At 40.3% G+C, this 22,818-nt stretch overlaps 1 protein-coding gene across 1 annotated transcript in view; it reads left to right on the top strand.

Annotated features, from left to right (window-relative positions):
- The window catches only part of PSMA1 (proteasome 20S subunit alpha 1), a 139,753-nt gene that overhangs the window by 23,226 nt on the left and 93,709 nt on the right, over nt 1-22,818 (top strand). Inside the window, exon 2 of the mRNA XM_055282341.2 lies at nt 3,972-4,157. Within this exon, the coding sequence (XP_055138316.2) occupies nt 4,137-4,157 (21 nt within the window). The 5' untranslated portion in view covers nt 3,972-4,136. The remainder of the gene's footprint in view (nt 1-3,971; nt 4,158-22,818) is intronic.

The raw sequence follows: 22,818 nt of genomic DNA on the forward strand, positions 1-22,818 counted from the left end.
AATATCTCATAGATGTACAAAAGAACTTGCATGGGATATATATTCAGACAAGCAATCCCATTTGGCAGAAGCACATGATGCTTCTGGAGAGATGGGTCTGAAAAGAAAAGTTACGATCAGATTATAAAGGCTCTTAAATGCCATGCTAAAATGACTGGACTTGATCCTGTAGTTAATGAGGATCCACTCAGAAACTTTCAGAGAAAGAGAGTGACATGAGCATAGTCTAAGTTAGAAAAAGACCCCTCCAATGAGAGTGTAAAGGATGGACTAGAGTACTGAAAGACTAGAAGCAGGAAGATCATTTTGGGGATCTTTGCCATAGTCCAGGCAAGATAAAGATGAATGGCACTAAAGCAGTGGCAGTGATAAGGAAGCAAAGATTCTAGGCATTTTCTGAAGATTTAATGAACAGTACTGGATGACCTAGTAACTATGAGGAATGCAGAAAAAGGCAGGCTCTAGATGAGAATCAAATTTCTAGCTTAAGAAACTAGATCGATGGTGGTACTATTAATTAGGAGAGAAAATTCAAGCAGAGTAACTTTGTGTGAGACTGCATAGATTTCATCTTTCTGCATACTGAGTTTATTGTGCCTATGGATCACTAACAGAAATATCTAGTTGGCAATGAACAATAGAAGGCCAGGCTCTGAAGAGAGATCTAGGAGTCAGATGTACAGTCTGGAGAAGAACAATTCATTATTTGGGTTTTTTTTTTTCAGCTTATATGAAACATGTTCACCAAATTTTTCTCAACCTCTGTAATAAAGGAAAAAATGTTACTCATCATATAATGAAATAAACCACAGAGTTAGAAATAAATCCACTGATGACACTTCTTACCAGGGGAGAGTTTTTCATCTGTTTGTTAATAATAGAAACTCCTAACTCAGAATTGCATGGTAGTTTAGGAGTATTCTTTAAAAAAACAAACAACCCTCAGTTTTTAAAACTGAGTACTGTTTGTTTGTTATATTTAACACTTGTTTATTTTGTAAATATTATCCAAATTTTCCATAAAAGCTTCATTTTATTATTTAAACCCATACCCCAGTGACATGCAATTGTTCTTCAACTGAGACATTTGATAATACTGTGACAAGCAGAGTTCTTTTCTTCATAGTAGGTTCAATATAAATATTTACTGGATGAATGGATAGGTAGAAGGATAAATGAAAGCAGCAGAGTGTAATAAAGTAATTTTGATTTTGTTATAAATGTGATATTCATATATAAATGCATGAAAAACCGTAATCAAGAGAATTACAAATGGTCTACTTTTGTTTCATTTGTGGAAGATGCCAGAATTATTTAGACAACTGCTTGTTTCTCCTTTGTGTCCAGAGGCCTCAACCACCTTACTTAAAAAGAACTGAAATACTGTTCTTCCAGTTCTTTGTTGTGTAAAATGAGCACAGGTATAGGGTTTCACTATTTACTTCTTTTGTGTAATTTCCTACATAATTATTTTGAAATCTGAGAAATATAGTTCTGATTATCTGAAACCAATGGAAGTCTGTCGTTAATACCACATAATGAGGCACAGTAGAGCCAGATGATTTTTGGCTGGGCACAGTGCTCACGCCTATAATCCCAGCACTTTGCGAGGCTGAGGTGGGCAGATCACCTGAGGTCAGAAGTTTGAGATCAGTCTGGCCAACATGGTGAAACCCCATCTCTACTAAAAATACAAAAAAGCTTTGCTGGGCATGGTGGTGCACACCTGTAATCCCAGCTACTTGGGAAGCTGAGACACGAGAATCACTTGAACCTGGGAAGCAGAGGTTGCAGTGAGCTGAGATGGTGCCACTGCAGTCCAGCCTGGGCACTATCTCAGCTCACTGCAACCTCTGCCTCCCTGGAACAAGACTCCATCTCAATTTAAAAAAAAAATTGATTTTTAACTCCTAACTTTATACATGACCAATATGTGACTTAATAAACCTATTTAAAATTATTGACTTTATTACTTTATTTTAAATTATTAACTTTATTACAGACTTTATTTGTTAAAATCCTCTATTCAAAATAACTTTAGAAAAAATGTTCTGCTGTGGTGGTTGTCCATCCGGTGAAATTTGGGATGAGTCATTAATACACTGCATAACCATGTTCCTTCCCTATCTCCATCTTAATGTAGTTCTTTGTCTTCAATGGGCACCATCAACACTGCATCTTTTATCACTCATCTGCCCAGCCTGCCCGGCCCACAAAATAAGTGGAAAGATTTCTTCCTAACTCCTGCCCTTTCTAAGGAAGGAAGTATAGGCACATGGTCTAAACAGGACTGGACCTCAAGTTAAATTATGACCAGGCCCAGTCACCCACAGATGATGTGATCTCTGGGTAAACACGGCCTACTCTAAATGACTAAGTTAAAGGTAGCAGGAAGATACAGAGGATACTAAAAATGCTTGACAAATTTTAAATTTCTGTTGAATATTTTAAAAATATTTTATTTATATCTCTTTCCTAGAGGGTACAGTCTATGTCTTAGTCATCTATGTATTTTTCTTTTTACCTAGCAAAATATCAGTTGCCAGTAGAATGAATTAAGAAACTGCTCCATACATTTTTTATCTGATTTTTTGCATTATCTAATGTTTCTTTAATGCAGATAAACTGCTTATATGATAATTAAATGTCTCTTTCCTGTTTTAAATGTATATATTTTATATAGATATATGATATCGTACACAATAATACCTATATGATCATACTTACAACTGAAGGAAAGTAAGGAAATAGTTTGAAACTGACTTATGAATCAATACATAATACAATTTCAACATCTTATGAGAATTGTGTGTTACACTACATAATATTTAAATACAAATTATATATTTCTGCTATTCTAAACACATGGTTAGCAAAAACTGAAATGAATGTTTTGTTTTCCTATGACACAACTGGGTGAAAAGCAGAACTACACATAAGTTTCATAATAAAACTTCACACCACATCATACTTGTCTGTTGTCAGGTTTTGTTACATTCCCCCTAGCTCAACCAAGACTCCCTGGGGCTGGCAAACAGGGCAAAGTTTGAGTCAAAACCATGCACTTCCTTTCAGCTTTAGAGATGCACTTACTATTTTGGGGGAAACCAAAAAAACAGCTGTTTTTTCCTCCAGACGTGGCAAGTCTGTCACTTTCAGTGTTTATTCCAACTCCACACTCAGCACAAATAAAGACAATTGCCTGGGAAAGGAAGGGGATAGAGGCTGGAGAATCCTAAAGTTCTATTCCACTCAAAATAAGGTATCAATGTTATGAGACTCCCTTGAAAAGACACAAAGTTGGGAAGATGGCAGAGCAGAAAGGGAGAGAAGAAGAGAAGAAGAGAGAGCATGGAAGGGAGGGTGGGAAGAAGGAGGAAAGGAAGGAACAATGTAGTGAGGAGTATGTGTAAACCAAAGATTAGGATTAACCCAGTTCTGTGGTCCTGAGATCCAAGAAAAAAATGCGCACCTGACCTAACTGTATTCATTTGTCAAGAGGCCAGTTCCATATCGGAGACAGGCTGTATCCGTAGATGATTTTAAGGACAGTTTAAGGCATAGAGTTTTACTCTAAAAACTGAGAAACAAAAAATCCTTCATTGTAGAATTTGTTTTGTTGCCCTCTCGCTGCTATTTATACTTTTCCACTTTAGCTATGCACAGAACATAGCTAATTTTCATCTCAATTTTTCAATTCTTTTGCTATATAATAGTTAACAATTGACTACTAACCTCATTTTAAGCACTGTGCTATGTATTTTACATACTTTTCTGGGGAAGCACTTATTCCTCACTTTTGATATTTCTCTCCACATGGGGAACATCCATTAGAGTAACTCGCCTGGCCTGTATCTACTTACCCCCCAGGAGAGGAGAAGAGAGTTTGATGAGTTTGAGATGAGGAACAGGATGTCTGATGAAGATCTAATATAACTCATGTTCCTTTTCCCTTCTCCATTGTCTTTCAGATATTCCACCCTGCAAAAAGCATGTATTCATGGTCAGCTCTCAGCAAGGCCAGTAGCAGAGTGGTAAAGGCCTTGGCCCTGCAAGGCTGGGAAAAGACAATGACAAGTCAAATCCAGACCTGTGTTGGATGTTTGTCTACTAGGTGACTGTCTTCTGGAAATGTTATGCAGCTCAGCAAGGTGAAGGTGAGAATATCTTTGTTTTTTGGTAAACACAGAATGCATAGATTTCACATCTCACTATGTGAGACCCCACAAAACAAAACCTAGAGGAGCATGTGAGAAAAACGCGTCTCTGGGCTAGAAAACAAAAAGAGAAAAAAAGAAAAATGTCTGTGTAAGAAAGCAAAGGAAAGAAGATGCTCAAATCCAGCAAATCATACCAGCCTTGTCATGGCACAGAAAGAAAGGGATTAACCTAAGTTACAAGGTGAATTATCGTAAACTCAGATGAGCCTTTCTGAAAAATAGTCATGGGACAAAGGAGGGATATATAACACTAGAGGCTTAACCCTTTCCTGCAGAGAAAAAAATGTAACTGAAAGAAGTGCTACTCAAGGCTTGTGACATTCAAAGTGAAGACAAGACAAGGTCTTATGTAGTACATGACATAGGTGTAGACACTCACTAGACTGAAAGGAGTACATGTTTCCAAAGCAGCTTTAATTCACATCTCTGCTGAGGGTGATTACAATAGTAGGAAGCAGGAGGCAGGTCTTAGGCCATAGCAAGAGGTACAGGCAATAGCCTCTGTGGCACAGGATTGAGATACCTGTTCATAAGACATCACGGAGGCTGTGTCACTAGACACAGCCCCACTCTTATCAGCATGGGGTGCCAGAAACGTGAGACTCAATGGGAAAATAAAATTAAGAGGATTTGAATATGTTGTAAAGGAAAGGCACTTTGAGTAAAACATATTAATTGGGGCTACCATCATGTGAAGATTTTTAAACTTTTGTAGAAGCCAGAAGTGTTGCAAATGCTGCTCTCTGAGAAAGCAGATAGTATGCAGAAGTGGCTCTTCCTCCAATATTGGAAGTAAAAGATTAACTTCTTGATGGCTGATTTCTCCCAAATGAATTTAAGCTCACTATTTCTTGACTCTTGAAAATTGGGTGTGACTGCCACCAAACTGTACCCAGAAACCCAACCATTTGTCACCTCCCCTGCTATCACATTGGTCCAAGCCACAATCATGTCTTCTTCAGATTATGCAACAGTTTCCTAAATGGTCTTCCTGCTGCTGCACTTACCCTTTAGAGTCTCTTCTCAGCAAAGCATCCAGGTGATCTTGTTAATTCAAGTCACTACCTTGTTCTGTACCCTGCACTGGCTTCCTATCTCATCAGAGTGAACACTACATGATCTGCCCTCTGTGTCGCCCTGATCTCATCGCTCTTCACTTTGCTCACTCCATTCCAGCCACACAGGATTCCTTGCTGTTTCTTAAACACTCCAGGAATACTCCTGCCTCCTGTTTTTGCATTTGCTATTTCCTCCACCCTAAAATGATCACTCACTACATAGGCACATGGCTTGCTCTTTAACATCCTCTAGGTTTTTATTCAAAATAGTCTCCCTGGCTCTCCTAGCTAAAATTCGAATCCCCTCTCAACATCTCAGAACTCCATTCTTTTATTTTTTTCTCCTTATCATGTCACTAATGTGTTAAATATTTTTTTTTTTTGCATTCCTTTTTTTTTTTTTATTATACTTTAGGGTTTTAGGGTACATGTGCACAATGTGCAGGTTTGTTACATATGTGTCCATGTGCCATGTTGATTTCCTGCACCCATTAACTCGTCATTTAGCATTAGGTGTATCTCCTAATGCTGTCCCTCCCCCCTCCCCCCACCCCACAACAGTCCCCAGAGTGTGATGTTCCCCTTCCTGTGTCCATGAGTTCTCATTGTTCAATTCCCACCTATGAGTGAGAACATGCGGCGTTTGGTTTTTTGTCTTTGCGATAGTTTACTGAGAATGATGGTTTCCAGTTTCATCCATGTCCCTACAAAGGACACGAACTCATCATTTTTTATGGCTGCATAGTATTCCATGGTGTATATGTGCCACATTTTCTTAATCCAGTCTATCGTTCTTGGACATTTGGGTTGGTTCCAATTCTTTGCTATTGTGAATAGTGCCGCAATAAACATACGTGTGCATGTGTCTTTATAGCAGCATGATTTATAGTCCTTTGGGTATATACCCAGTAATGGGATGGCTGGGTCAAATGGTATTTCTAGTTCGAGATCCCTGAGGAATCGCCACACTGACTTCCACAATGGTTGAACTAGTTTACAGTCCCACCAACAGTGTAAAAGTGTTCCTATTTCTCCACATCCTCTCCAGCACCTGTTGTTTCCTGATTTTTTAATGATGGCCATTCTAACTGGTGTGAGATGGTATCTCACTGTGGTTTTGATTTGCATTTCTCTGATGGCCAGTGATGATGAGCATTTCTTCATGTGTTTTTTGGCTGCATAAATGTCTTCTTTTGAGAAGTGTCTGTTCATGTCCCCTGCCCACTTTTTGATGGGGTTGTTTGTTTGTTTCTTGTAAATTTGTTTGAGTTCATTGTAGATTCTGGATATTAGCCCTTTGTCAGATGAGTAGGTTGCAAAAATTTTCTCCCATTGTGTAGGTTGCCTGTTCACTCTGATGATAGTTTCTTTTGCTGTGCAGAAGCTCTTTAGTTTAATGAGATCCCATTTGTCGATTTTGGCTTTTGTTGCCATTGCTTTTGGTGTTTTAGACATGAAGTCCTTGCCCACGCCTATGTCCGGAATGGTATTGCCTAGGTTTTCTTGTAGGATTTTAATGGTTTTAGGTCTAACATATAAGTCTTTAATCCATCTTGAATTAATTTTTGTATAAGGTGTAAGGAAGGGATCCAGTTGCAGCTTTCTACATATGGCTAGCCAGTTTTCCCAGCACCATTTATTAAATAGGGAATCCTTTCCCCATTTCTTGTTTTTGTCAGGTTTGTCAAAGATCAGATAGTTGTAGATATGCGGCATCATTTCTGAGGGCTCTGTTCTGTTCCATTGATCTATGTCTCTGTTGTGGTACCAGTACCATGCTGTTTTGGTTACTGTAGCCCTGTAGTATAGTTTAAAGTCAGGTAGCGTGATGCCTCCAGCTTTGTTCTTTTGGCTTAGGATTGACTTGGCAATGCGGGCTCTTTTTTGGTTCCATATGAACTTTAAAGTAGTTTTTTCCAATTCTGTGAAGAAAGTCATTGGTAGCTCGATGGGGATGGCATTGAATCTATAAATTACCTTGGGCAGTATGGCCATTTTCACGATATTGATTCTTCCAACCCATGAGCATGGAATGTTCTTCCATTTGTTTGTGTCCTCTTTTATTTCATTGAGCAGTGGTTTGTAGTTTTCCTTGAAGAGGTCCCTCACATCCCTTGTAAGTTGGATTCCTAGGTATTTTATTCTCTTTGAAGCAATTGTGAATGGGAGTTCACTCATGATTTGGCTCTCTGTTTGTCTGTTATTGGTGTACAAGAATGCTTGTGATTTTTGTACATTAATTTTGTATCCTGAGACTTTGCTGAAGTTGCTAATCAGCTTAAGGAGATTTTGGGCTGAGACAATGGGGTTTTCTAGATATACAATCATGTCATCTGCAAACAGGGACAATTTGACTTCCTCTTTTCCTAATTGAATACCCTTTATTTCCTTCTCCTGCCTGATTGCTCTGGCCAGAACTTCCAGCACTATGTTGAATAGGAGCGGTGAGAGAGGGCATCCCTGTCTTGTGCCAGTTTTCAGAGGGAATGCTTCCAGTTTTTGCCCATTCAGTATGATATTGGCTGTGGGTTTGTCATAGATAGCTCTTATTATTTTGAGATACGTCCCATCAATACCTAATTTATTGAGAGTTTTTAGCATGAAGGGTTGTTGAATTTTGTCAAAGGCCTTTTCTGCATCTATTGAGATAATCATGTGGTTTTTGTCTTTGGTTCTGTTTATATGCTGGATTACATTTATTGATTTGCGTATGTTGAACCAGCCTTGCATCCCAGGGATGAAGCCCACTTGATCATGGTGGATAAGCTTTTTGATGTGCTGCTGGATTCGGTTTGCCAGTATTTTATTGAGGATTTTTGCATCAATGTTCATCAAGGATATTGGTCTGAAATTCTCTTTTTTGGTTAAGTCTCTGCCAGGTTTTGGTATCAGGACGATGCTGGCTTCGTAAAATGTGTTAGGGAGGATTCCCTCTTTTTCTATCGATTGGAATAGTTTCAGAAGGAATGGTACCAGTTCCTCCTTGTACCTCTGGTAGAATTCAGCTGTGAATCCGTCAGGTCCTGGACTCTTTTTGGTTGGTAAGCTATTGATTATTGCCACAATTTCAAAAGCTGTTATTGGTCTATTCAGAGATTCAACTTCTTCCTGGTTTAGTCTTGGGAGGGTGTATTTGTCAAGGAATTTATCCATTTCTTCTAGATTTTCTAGTTTATTTGCATAGAGGTGTTTGTAGTATTCTCTGATGGTAGATTGTATTTCTGTGGGATCGGTGGTGATATCCCCGTTTTCGTTTTTTATTGCATCTATTTGATTCTTCTCTCTTTTCTTCTTTATTAGTCTTGCTAGCGGTCCATCAATTTTGTTGATCTTTTCAAAAAACCAGCTCCTGGATTCATTAATTTTTTGAAGGGTTTTTTGTGTCTCTATTTCCTTCAGTTCTGCTCTGATTTTAGTTATTTCTAGCCTTCTGCTAGCTTTTGAATGTGTTTGCTCTTGCTTTTCTAGTTCTTTTAATTGTGATGTTAGGGTGTCAATTTTGGATCTTTCCTGCTTTCTCTTGTGGGCATTTAGTGCTATAAATTTCTCTCTACACACTGCTTTGAACGCGTCCCAGAGATTCTGGTATGTTGTGTCTTTGTTCTCGTTGGTTTCAAAGAACATCTTTATTTCTGCCTTCATTTCATTATGTACCCAATAGTCATTCAGGAGCAGGTTGTTCAGTTTCCATGTAGTTGAGCGGTTTTGAGTGAGTTTCTTAATCCTGAGTTCTAGTTTGATTGCACTGTGGTCTGAGAGACAGTTTGTTATAATTTCTGTTTTTTTACATTTGCTGAGGAGAGCTTTACTTCCAACTATGTGGTCAATTTTGGAATAGGTGTGGTGTGGTGCTGAAAAAAGTGTATATTCTGTTGACTTGGGGTGGAGAGTTCTGTAGATGTCTATTAGGTCCACTTTATGTAGAGCTGAGTTCAATTCCTGGATATCCTTGTTAACTTTCTGTCTCGTTGATCTGTCTAATGCTGACAGTGGGGTGTTAAAATCTCCCATTATTATTGTGTGGGAGTTTAAGTCTCTTTGTAGGTCACTGAGGACTTGCTTTATGAATCTGGGTGCTCCTGTGTTGGGTGCATATATATTTAGGATAGTTAGCTCTTCTTGTTGAATTGATCCCTTTACCATTATGTAATGGCCTTCTTTGTCTCTTTTGATCTTTGTTGGTTTAAAGTCTATTTTATCAGAGACTAGGATTGCAACCCCTGCCTTTTTTTGATTTCCAGTTGCTTGATAGATCTTCCTCCGTCCCTTTATTTTGAGTCTATGTGTGTCTCTGCACGTGAGATGGGTTTCCTGAATACAGCACACTGATGGGTCCTGACTCCTTATCCAGTTTGCCAGTCTGTGTCTTTTGATTGGAGCATTTAGCCCATTTACATTTAACGTTAATATTGTTATGTGTGAATCTGATCCTGTCATTATGATGTTAGTTGGTTATTTTGCTCATTAGTTGCTATAGTTTCTTCCTAGCCTTGATGGTCTTTACAATTTGGCATGTTTTTGCAGTGGCTGGTGCCGGTTGTTCCTTTCCATGTTTAGTGCTTCCTTCAGGAGCTCTTTTAGGGCAGGCCTGGTGGTGACAAAATCACTCAGCGTTTGCTTATCTGTAAAGTATTTTATTTCTCCTTCACTTATGAAGCTTAGTTTGGTGGGATAGGAAATTCTGGGTTGAAAATTCTTTTCTTTAAGAATGGTGAATATCGGCCCCCACTCTCTTCTGGCTTGTAGAGTTTCTGCTGAGAGATCAGCTGTTAGTCTGATGGGCTTCCCTTTGTGGGTAACCCGACCTTTCTCTCTGGCTGCCCTTAACATTTTTTCCTTCATTTCAACTTTGGTGAATCTGACAATTATGTGTCTTGGAGTTGCCCTTCTCGAGGAGTATCTTTGTGGCGTTCTCTGTATTTCCTGAATCTGAATGCTGGCCTGCCTTGCTAGATTGGGGAAGTTCTCCTGGATAATATCTTGCAGAGTGTTTTCCAACTTGGTTCCATTCTCCCCATCATTTTCAGGTACACCAATCAGACGTAGGTTTGGTCTTTTCACATAGTCCCAAATTTCTTGGAGGCTTTGTTCATTTCTTTTTATTCTTTTTTCTCTAAACTTCCCTTCTCTCTTCATTTCATTCATTTCATCTTCCATCAGCGATACCCTTTCTTCCAGTTGATCACATCTGCTACTGAGGCTTCTGCAATCTTCACGTAGTTCTCGAAACTTGGCTTTCAGCTCCATCAGCTCCTTTAAGCCCTTCTCTCCATTGGTTATTCTAGTTATCCATTCTTCTAATTTTTTTTCAAAGTTTTTAACTTCTTTGCTATTGTTTTGAATTTCCTCTCGTAGCTCAGAGTAGTTTGATCGTCTGAAGCCTTCTTCTCTCAACTCATCAAAGTCATCCTCCATCCAGCTTTGTTCCGTTGCTGGTGAGGAACTGCGTTCCTTTGGAGGAGGAGAGGTGCTCTGTTTTTTAGAGTTTCCAGTTTTTGTGCTCTGTTTTTTCCCCATCTTTGTGGTTTTATCTACTTTTTGTCTTTGATGATGGTGATGTACAGATGGGTTTTTGGTGTGGATGTCCTTTCTGTTTGTTAGTTTTCCTTCTACCAGACAGGACCCTCAGCTGCAGGTCTGTTGGAGTTTACTAGAGGTCCACTCCAGACCCTGTTTGGCTGGGTGTCAGCAGCGGTGACTGCAGAACAGTGGATTTTCGTGAGACCACAAATTCAGCTGTCTGATAGTTCCTCTGAAAGTTTTGTCTCAGAGGAATACCCGGTTGAATGAGGTGTCAGTCTGTCCCTACTGGGGGGGTGCCTCCCAGTTAGGCTGCTCAGGGGTGAGGGACCCACTTTAGGAGGCAGTCTGTCCGTTCTCAGATCTCCAGCTGCGTGCTGGGAGAACCACTACTCTCTTCAAAGCTGTCAGTCAGACAGGGACATTTAAGTCTGTGGAGGTTCTTGCTGAGTTTTTGGTTGTCTGTGCCCTGCCCCCAGAGGTGGAGCCTACAGAGGCAGGCAGGCCTCCTTGAGCTGTGGTGGGCTCCACCCAGTTCGAGCTTCCTGGCTGCTTTGTTTACCTAAGCAAGCGTGGGCAATGGCGGGCGCCCCTCCCCCAGCCTCGCTGCTGCCTTGCAGCTTGATCTCAGACTGCTGTGCTAGCAATCAGCGAGACTCCGTGGGCATAGGACCCTCCGAGCCAGGTGCGGGACACAATCTCCTAGTGTGCCGTTTTCCAGGCCCGTTGGAAAAGCGCAGTATTAGGATGGGACTGACCCAATATTCCAGGTGCCGTCTGTTTCCCCTTTCTTTGACTAGGAAAGGGAACTCCCTGACTCCTTGCCCTTCCCGAGTGAGGCAATGCCTCGCCCTGCTTCGGCTCGCGCACAGTGCGCTTCACCGACTGTCCTGCACCCACTGTTAGGCACTCCCTAGTGAGATGAAACCGGTACCTCAAGCAGAAATGCAGAAATCACTCGTCTTCTGTGTCGCTGGGGCTGGGAGCTGGAGACCGGAGCTGTTCCTATTCGGCCATCTTGGCTCCACCCCCCTGATTCTAATGTGTTAAATATTTAATTATCTTGTTTAAAAAAGGTCTTCCCCAAAAGAATGCAATTTTGCTCCAGGAAGGCAAGAATCTTTGTCTATTTTATTAGCTGCTAGAATATCTCCTGATACATAGTAGGTATTCAGTAATTATTTGCAGTATGAATGAATGAATCCTGATGAGACAAGCCTGGATTATCTCCATCCACCTATCGTTATGCACATAACTTTGATATGGTCTTTGGACTCACCAAGTGATGTGATCTGGAACCATAATTTTCCTGTAGTATCAGCATTATAATCTAGGGATTAGCTTGCTTTCCAAATTGCATAGTGACTGAGCTAGAACTCTTATAATTCAGTGTGTTCTAGGAATTCTTTGGACTTTGTTTTATTTAGTGGGGATCATGAAAACAAATTCTGAGTTCTTGAAGGAACTGCATCCATTCTAGGAACTGCGCTACTGAGGGAAACAAACATCACATCTGCCTTCTCTTGACCAAGACTGAGTAGAGTAAGAAATGAGGAAAGACAAGTTTTGTACTTTAATTTTTTTAAACTTTAACTCATAAAGTCAAAAGAATTTGATTTAGGGCTTTAATCTCTTTGGGTTTTAACTTATTTAGACGTAACTTGCAAAGGGATCTAATTTTTTTTACTGTAATTTCTCCCTGGAATTTGATAATGGGAAGAAGTCTATATTCAGATGTGAAGCATCTTATTATTTTATATATTTTATACGTAATATGTATACTTTTATATTATATATAATTATATATTTTAACATATATAATCATATATTTTTATATGTATAAAATATACAGGATCTTGCTTTATATTCATATAATTATATATTTTTAACATATATAATCATATTTTTATATACATAATTTTTTTTGCCTTTTTAAAATTTTATTATTATACTTTAAGTTTTAGGGTACATGTGCACAATGTTCAGGTTTGTTACATATGTATACATGTGCCATGTTGGTGTGCTGCACCCATTAACTCGTCATTTAGCATTAGGTATATTTCCTAGTGCTATCCCTCCCCACTCCCCCCACCCCACAACAGTCCCCGGTGTGTGATGTTCCCCTTCCTGTGTCGTCCATTATATATATATAATAGAGACAGGATCTCGCTCTATGACCCAGGCTTAAGTGCACCCAGGCTCCTAGCTCACTGCAGCCTCCAACACCTGAGCTGAAGAGATCCTCCTGCCTCAGTCTCCCAGGCAGCTGGAACTACAGGCACATGCCAGCAAGCTTGGCCAATTTTTAAATTTTTTGTAGAGATGAAGTCTCACCATGTTGCCCAAGTTGGTCTCAAACTCCTGGCCTCGGTAATCCTTCCACCTTAGCCTCCCAAAGTACTAGGAGTACAGGCATGAGCCACTGTGCCTGCCTTGGCTATTATTGGGGTATTTTTATGCTGTAATTCAGTGCCATTGTAGAACTTCTGATGGGCTATATACATGTTACATCCATGAAAATCCACTGCTTACACTTCCTGCTGTGAGGATCATAATGGACTGATGACCTCTGGACCCATCATCATGTTCACACTGAGGCCACACTTCCTGCTAGCTGCTTCTACCAATGACTGAAGATGACTAGGGTACTAAAACATTCCCATTCCAGTGAAATAGAACTCTTCCAACAAGGAACTTTGGCTGAAGGATTCTCCATCAGCCAGGTTTAACCTTTCTAAGAACTGCTGCATTGCAGTCTAAGATTCTTCCTACCCAGTTGTCCTTCCTTCCCTCTCTTCTTGCACAGATGTCAGACCTACACCATGCTTTGGAGGCATTCCCTGCCTTCACCTGCTCGCCCCGCCAATAAATATCTTCCATTTCTCATCCTTTCTTGGCATCTGCTTCTCCGTGGACCCAAAGTTACATACTATGTAATAGGACAACTTGGCTAGACATCATCTGGGGTGGGAAATTGATTTTCAGCAATGGGTACAATGTTGCCTACAAGTTAATTTATCTAATGTATTGATCTGGCCTATTTCAGAGCATTCTGGGGTCAGAAGCAACCCTGGACAGTACCAGGAGGACCCACAGATGATCACAATTAGTGTTAGGAGAACAGCCTTGTGAAAGTAAGAATAGAACTATCTTGATAGTCTGCTGATCTCTTCTCCACAAGAGGATAGCTACAGCTTGATGGAATATAGGCTAAATGGTCAAGCCCAATGTATTAAAAGAATTAGAGTCTGGGAAATGTTCAGAGCTAAAACTTTTCCTCTACTCCAGTGTTTCTTTCCTTGTGGAAAGAGCTTCACTGGCACAATACTCCTGTCTGCTGTCTGCCAACCTCTCTCACTCCTCCCCAGGGAAACACTAGTGAATTTCCTTACTGATAAGTTTGGAAGAAGAATTTTAAAATGCTCATCTCAGCTCCTTCCTCCTTCATTTTAACATAATATCCACAGAGAGTATGCACTCTATTCTGTTCCTCTATATCATATATTTTACAGGGGCAGGCTCCTGCACAGGGAGACCAGCAAGTCCAACTGGTCTGCATGCCTGGGGCTATGTGTCAGTAAGCCTATTATTCCCACACATCTAAGCCACATCCTCAATTCTGGCCTTTAGCAGCTTATCAAGTGATACTGTGACTGCTATTTATTTTTTCCTTTTTGCCTTATAATTGATTCCAAATTCCAGTGGACAGAAGGTACTATATTCCCTTTTTACCTAGCAGAAAACAGGCATGTCAACTTCTACAAGATTATACAGCTAATAAGTGTCAGAATTAGAACTCAAGAATTCTGGAATCTCCTTAGCCTCTCTGCTTAATCTCCTTAGCCTCTCTGCTTTTTAATTTTGCCATTTCTTTTTATAGCTCTGTTTTATGATAAAGGCTTTTGATGCACATGAATTAGAAACATCCAATTACTGAATACATCAGTCGTTTTGATAAGGTTTGGTCCTGTAGGCCTGCATGTATTTATCCTGGATTTTTAAGGTTTTTAAACTATTAAATTGTTACATTTGAAATCTCTCCCTGAGGGTCTTGACAAATATTTCAAAACAGATTCTTTTTTTTTTCTTTTTCATTCAGACAGGGTCTCACTCTGTAGCTTAGACTGGAGTGCAGCAGTTGAACACGGCTCACTGCAGCCTTGACCTCCCTGGGCCCAGGTGATTATCCTGAAAAGAGGTGATTTCATTTCCCAACTTCAAACTATACTATAAAGCTACAGTAACCAAAACAGCATGGTACTGGTACAGAAAAACATAGACCAATGGAACAGAAGAGAGAATCCAGAAATAAAGCTGCACACTTATAGCCATCTAATCTTCAACAAAGTTGACAAAAATAAGCAATGAGGAAAGGACTCTGTATTCAATAAATTGTGCTGAGATAGCTGGCTAGCCATATGCAAAGCAATGAAACTGAGCCCCTACATTTTACCATATACAGAAATTAACTCAAGATGGATTAAAAATTTAGATGTAAGACCACAGACTAGAAGAATTCTAGAAGAAAATCAAGGAAGTGCCATTCTAGACATTGGCCTTGGGAAAGAATTTATGACAAGTTCTCAAAAGCAATTACAGCAAAAGCAAACATTGACAAGTGGCACCTAATTAAACTAAAGAGATTCTGCATAGCAAAAGAAACTATCAACAGAGTAAACATACAACCTACACGTTGGGAGAAAATATTTGCAAATTATGCATCCAATAAAAGTCTGATATCCAGAATCTATATGGAACTTAAACAATTGAACAAGCAAAAAACAAATAACCCTAATTAAAAGTAGGCAAAAGAAGCCAGGCACAGTAGCTGATGCCTATAATCCCAGCACTTTGGGAGACTGAGGCAGGAGGATTGCTTGATTCCAGGAGTTTGAGACCAGCCTGGGCAACATAGTGAGACCCTGTCTCTATAAAAAATAAAGTTAGCGCCAGGCATGGTGTTGCATGCCTGTAGTCCTAGCTACTTGGGAGGCTGAGGTGGGAGGATCACTTGAGCCTGGGAGCTTGAGGCTGCAGTGAGCCAAGATCACGCCATTGTGTTCCAACCTGGGTGACAGTGAGACTCTGTCTCAAAAAAATAAAAAAATTAATGGACAAAAAAGACATGAACAGACCACTTCCCAAAAGAGGACACAGAAGTGACCAGGAAACATGAAAAGATGCTCCACATCGCTAATCCTTAGAGAAATGCAAATCAAAACTGCAGTGAGATACCATCTCACACCAGTCATAATGCCTATTATTAAAAGTCAAAAAACAACAGCTGTTGGCAAGGCTTCAGAGAAAAGGGAACACTTACACACTGTTGATGGGAACGCGAATTAGTTCAGCCACTGTGGAAAGCAGTTGGAGATTTTTCAAAGAACTTAGAACTATTACTCAACCTAGCAATCCCATTACTAGGTATATATCCAAAACAAAATAAATTCTTCTACCAAAAATGCATATGTATTCTCATGTTCATCACAGCACTATTCACAATAGCAAAGACATGGAATCAACCTAGATGCCCATCAGTGGTGGATTGGATAAAGAAAATGTGGTACATATAATAACCCATGGAATACTACACAGCCATAAAAAGGATGAACTCATGTTCTTTGCAGCAATTAGAGGTCATTATCCTAAGCAAATTAACACAAGAAGAGAAAACCAAATACCGCATGTTCTCACTTATAAGTAGGAGCTAAACATTGGGTACTTATGGACATAAAGACGGCAGCAGTAGACTCTGGGAATTACCAGAGGAAGGAGGGAGGGAAGGGGACAAGGGTTGGAAAAACTATTAGGTACTATACTCCTTACATGGATGATGGAATTATTCATACCCCAAACCTCAGCATCACATAATATATTCAGGTACAAACCTGTACATGTACCTCTAACTCAAAAAAGTTGAAAATAATTTTTAAAAAGAGGTGATTTCAAGAAAAATCTAACTTCTAACTACCTTATTTTCTCATGTGACCTCTAGCATATTACAAGGAATGGATTAAAATTGCATGTGCCCCAAATATTTTTATCTTTGCATTGGGGCCCTAGAAAGGCCTGAATATAGAGATGTCACATATAGTCTACAGAATATAACAGTCAAGAAAATAGAATTAGGCTGGGCGCAGTGGCTCACATCTGTAATCCCAACACTTTGGGCGGCCGAGGTGGGTGGATCACTTGAGGTCGGTGGTTCAAGACCAGCCTGGGCAACATGGTGAAACCCTGTCTCTACTAAAAATACAAAAAAATTAGCCAGGCATAGTGGCATATGCATGTAATCCCAGCTACTCGGGAGGCTGAGACAGGATAATCACTTGAACCCAGGAGGTGGAGGCTGCAATGAGCTAAGAATGAATATGAATATTTACTTCAAACTCTATCTCTCTCAACTTACTGGAAAGGATATTTAGTAGTTAGAAGAAATGTTTTTTAATGGTGGGAAGAGTTTGCTAAGAATGATTTTCAGAGTATTTTGTAGGGATCCAACAGAAGACTATATGCTAACTTTCTCAAAAGAGAATTAAGCATCAGTCTTTTTTCTCTTATAAAGGAATCAAGCCACAAGCTGTATCCCTGTCACCAGATCTATGGAATTAAAACTTCTCTTTGCATTTGAATTCCTGGAATATTTCTTGATATTGATTTCCAATTCATAATTTTGTAGATCTGTTTTCTCTGTCACTACATTTCTGCATTTTGTGTAAATACTTAATTTGTTTTTTGAATTTGTAAACAGTCAACCAGCTTAAGTCCAATAAGAATTTACTGAAGCTAAATATTTGCTGCTTTTAGTATGCCTAATAATTTCCATCTTTGTCTTACTTGAATAATTAGCTGGGAATATTTGATGTTTAGTCTATACATAGAATATTTTGTAAGGTATTAGAACCCTTGCAAATAACAGGAAAATTCAGCACAAAACACTATGACACACACCTAAGCACTTCGAGTCAGTAGACTTACAGAGTGCAATAAAAAACAACTTTTCCATCTCTCCTCATTGCCCATTTTGAGGAGGAAGTGGTCCTTTGCTTGAGAGAAATCCAGAGCAGATCACTCCTAGATAATAAAGTCGTCTGATTACACCTCATCATATGGATAGTCCTCTTTTGTTAATTAAAAGTTCAATAATTTAAGTGTGAGAGTCAAAGTTCCAAATTTCATTTAAAATTTCTCCCCTTAACAAAGTGCTTACAGTGGGAGAGGGATACTTAGCTGGCTTCATCTCTCTTTCCCTACCTGGTGAATTACTTCTCCTTCCTTACTCACCATTAGGCTGCCTCTGGATCCTCCAGGGTTAAAACAGTGAGAGGAATAAGAGGGAGCAGGAAATGTCTTACCTGACTGGCACCAATGTAATTTGGCATTGGTTACCTCTAGCTGTGGCAAATATTTAAAGCCAGCTCTTTCTGGCTGATGTTCCAAGCTGATGATTCTTCTCACAGTTGCTTTCATGGGTACATTGGAAGCCCCCACATCAAACGGTTTATAGTGTGGGTGAAGCATTGACCTTCAACTGGTTACTTATGTCTCCCCCCATAGCAATGGAAATCAGGTGAACCCATCCTCTATTGGGGTCACTTGATCTTTCTGAGCGGAACTCACGTGAAATCTGAAATGGCTCCAGGCTGGCTCTCGTCTGCTGAGCCCACACCTAATCCATGAGAAACACTCACCATCTTTGTTCCTGCTTTCAGTGTAAATTCAGCTAGCACTCATGCAGGCTGGGTTCTGCCTTTCTCTATATATTTACCTGCACTTTAGACCAGTATCTGCAGCCTCTTGTCTTGCACATCGAAGTTTATTTATTTAAACTTTATCACTACCAACAGCCATTTTTAGTACCTTCCAAAAGGCTACTCCAAGATTATGAGCATGACTTTCTACTCCTCCCATCAAAAAAAGGTCAAATTTCATACACTTTGTAGACTATAAAATTACAAGAAAAATAATATATATACATATACAGATATAGAAATCAGTTTCTATTACTATGATTTTTTTTCATACCTCTGGAAGTCTAAAAGGAGCTGGAAAGCCTGGCACAGAGCTCTCTGCCCAATGAATGTACCAGGTCAAGGAAGATAATATAAAACAAAGTCCACTCTTTTCTCACAAACAAATGTCCCAAAGAGGTGGTGATAAATGAGACAGTTTTCCTTGCTACTCCCAAAAAGCTTGGTGATAGCTCAACCTTTTCATGGCCAAGACAGTTTTGCCCAAGTGTCTAGTTCTGGGAAATGGTCTCTATCACATAACTGAAATTCCCTCTCCAATTGTACTTTAGTGTTCATGAGTTTCTCCATCCTGCTGGATCCTCTTGCTCTAATGGGAGGGATCTAAAAAATAGATGTGCCATTATAGGTGGTTCTACTGAGCCGGAGCTAGGACCCACTTATGCATGTGTGCTATGCTGGGTGTGAAGTATGAAGCCATGAATCTATAGTGAGGAACCAGTGAGGGCTCTATGTAGAGAATGAGAAGATTGACTAACTTTGGGGTAGACGTGAAAGGTGGAGAACAGTGAAGGGTGCGGGTAAACATCAATATCCTTATCTTTTTCTGACAGTAAGCCCTTCACAAGATTTTCTCATGCATGAAGTTATTTGGCATGGACCTTGACGGAATTCTCATTTAGCAAAATGGTTATGTGCATAGGTATTGAGAGTTAGACAACTTGGATTTTAATCTCATTCTTCCACTTACTAGATATATGGCCTTGGACAAGTTACCTGAGCAAGTTCATGGAGTTGGGAGTAAGGGTGTTCACTTTTGCTTGTCAAGATGTCTATAAATCTTTTAAACTCTGATTCTGAAGCCCAGGGCATCCTGATTTTCCCCAAAGTGAGCACATAGACAGGATTATGTGATCATGAAGAACCCCTTGCTCTATTTATATTAAGCCTCCATTCACCCAGAGTCACCAGCTCAAGAGACTGAGTCTGAGAGAGTTTACATCTTCTCCAGGCTGTATCTAGAGGCTTTCAGGCAATAATTCAGGTAGCTAGAATTGTGTTTTGAGGTGGAAGAACAGCAGCCTTTGGTAGGTTTCAAGTGCAAATTTCATCCCAGACCCAGGGATAGTTATGTAGCTGGGCATCCAGGAGGCTAGAACATAGTTTAGGAACAGGAAAGAATCCCTAAAATCCTTGGCTGTAGTAGTTTGGGGATTTTTACTCCAGTATTACACCATTGATCTGTCAGCTACTCCTCTCATGTTTGTTTCCAACACAAGTCCCACTCCCCCCAGTTAAGGCAGCACTCTTGAGTTAGCACCGACCCATTTGTGTTGCAAGACCTCGTGCAAGTTGCTTGTGTAACTGATGTTTGGCTCCTTACTCCTGAAATATCCAACTGGCAGTCACCTGAAATAGGGAGTCAAAGCTGAATTTCCAAAATGGAATAATGCATGACATAATGCTATTTACTGGGAATGAGTGATTTGTTTCCCTATCTAAACTTTAATTTCTTTAATAGTGCTTCCAAGATATTTGGTTTTAAGAAAAACACATAAGAATACTAAACAAAAAATTGGAACTACACGAAAGTGGGAAGGAATGCCAATGTGAAAGCCAGAAATAAAGAAATGTTGGGGCATTCCAAGATGGCCAAATAGGAGTAGCTCCTGTCTGCAGCTCCCAGTAGGATCGATGCAGAATATGGGTGATTTCTGCATTTCCAACTGAGGTACCTGGTGAATCTCACTGGGACTGGTTGAACAGTGGGTGCAGCCCACGGAGGGCAAGCAGAAACAGGGCAGGGCATAACCTCACTTGGGAAGCACAAGGGGTTGGGGGATTTCCCTTTCCTAGCCAAGGGAAGCCGTGACAGACTACCTGGGAAAATGGGACACTCCCACTCAAATACTGTGCTGTTCTCAAGGTCTTAGCAACCAGCAGACAAGGTGATTCTCTTCCGTGGCTGGCTCGGTGGCTCCCACACCCACAGAGCCTTGCTCACTGCTAGTGCAGCAGTCTGAAATCGATCTGTGAGACAGCAGCCTGGCTTGGGGAGGGGCATCCACCATTGCTGAGGCTTGAGTAGGTAAAAAGCAGTGGGAAACTTGAACTGAGCGGAGCCCACGACAGCTCAACAAGGCCTACTGCCTCTAGACTTCACCTCTGTGGGCAGGGTATAGCTGAACAAAAGGCAGCAGACAACTTCTGCAGAATTAAACGTCCCTGTCTAATAGCTCTGGAGAGAGCAATGGTTCTCCCAGCATGGCGTTTGAGCTCTGAGAACAGACAGACTGCCTCCTCACGTGGATCCCTGACCTCTGTGTAACCTAACTAGGAGACACCTCCCAGTAGTGGCCGACAGACACCTCATATACACGGCTGCCCCTCTGGGACGAAGCTTCCAGAGGAAGGATCAGGCAGCAATATTTGCTGTTCTGCAGCCTCTGCTGGTGACACCCAGGCAAATAGGGTCTGGAGTGGAACTCTAGCAAACTCCAACAGACCTGCAGCTGAGGGACTTGACTGTTAGAAGGAAAATTAACAAACAGAAAAGAATAGTATCAACATCAACAAAAAGGTCATCTACACCAAAACCCCATCTGTAGGTCACCAACATCAAAGACCAAAGGTAGATAAAACAACAAAGATGGGGAGAAACCAGAGCAGAAAAGCTGAAAATTCTAAAGCTCAGAGTGCCTCTTCTCCTCCAAAGGAACACAGCTCCTCGCCAGCAACAGAACAAAGCTGGACGGAGAATGACTTTGATGAGTGGACAGAAGTAGGCTTCAGAAGGTCGGTAATAACAAACTTCTCCGAAGTAAAGGAGGATGTTCAAACCCATCTTGAGGAAGCTAAAAACCTGGAAAAAGATTAGACAAATGGCTAACTAGAATAAACAGCATAGAGAAGACCTTAAACGACCTGATGGAGCTGAAAACCATGGTACGAGAACTTCGTGATGCATGCACAAGCTTCAGTAGCCAATTTGATCAAGTGGAAGAAAGGGTATCAGTTATTGAAGATCAAATTAATGAAATAAAGTGAGAAAACAAGATTAGAGAAAAAAGAGTAAAAAGAAACGAATAAAGCCTCCAAGAAATATGGGACCGTGTGAAAAGACCAAATCTACGTCTGATTGGTGCACCTGAAAGTGACGGGGAGAATGGAGCCAAGTTGGAAAACACTCTTCAGGATATTATCCAGGAGAACTTCCCCAACCTAGCAAGGCAGGCCAACATTCAAATTCAGGAAATACAGAGACCACTACAAAGATACTCCTCAAGAAGAGCAGCTCCAAGGCACATAATTATCAGATTCACCAAAGTTGAAATGAAGGAAAAAATGTTAAGGGCAGCCAGAGAAAGGTCAGGTTACCCACAAAGGGAAGCCCATCAGACTAACAGCAGATCTCTCAGCAGAAATCTACAAGCTGGAAGAGAGTGGGGGCCAATATTCAGCATTCTTAAAGAATAGAATTTTCAACCCAGAATTTCATATCCAGCCAAACTAAGCTTCATAAGTGAAGGAGAAATAAAATCCTTTACAGACAAACAAATGCTGAGACATTTTGTCACCACCAGGCCTACCTTACAAGAGCTCCTGAAGGAAGCACTAAACATGGAAAGGAACAACCAGTACCAGCCACTGGAAAAACATGCCAAATTGTGAAGACCATCAAAGCTAGGAAGAAACTGCATCAACTAATGAGCAAAATAATCAGCTAACATCATAATGACAGGATCAAATCACGTAACAGTATTAAACTTAAATGTAAATGGGCTAAATGCTCCAATAAAAAGACACAGAGTGGCACATTGGATAAAGAGTCAAGACCCATCAGTGTGCAGTATTCAGGAGACCCATCTCATGTGCAGAGACATACATAGACTCAAAATAAAGGGATGGAGGAAGATCTACCAAGCAAACGGAAAACAAACAAAAAAAAGCAGGGGTTGCAGTCCTAGTCTCTGATAAAACAGACTTTAAACCAACAAAGATCTAAAGAGACAAAGAAGGCCATTACATAATGGTAAAGGGGTCAGTTCA

This window comes from Symphalangus syndactylus, chromosome 6 (genome assembly GCF_028878055.3).
Source record: "Symphalangus syndactylus isolate Jambi chromosome 6, NHGRI_mSymSyn1-v2.1_pri, whole genome shotgun sequence".
Taxonomy (NCBI): Eukaryota; Metazoa; Chordata; class Mammalia; order Primates; family Hylobatidae; genus Symphalangus; species Symphalangus syndactylus.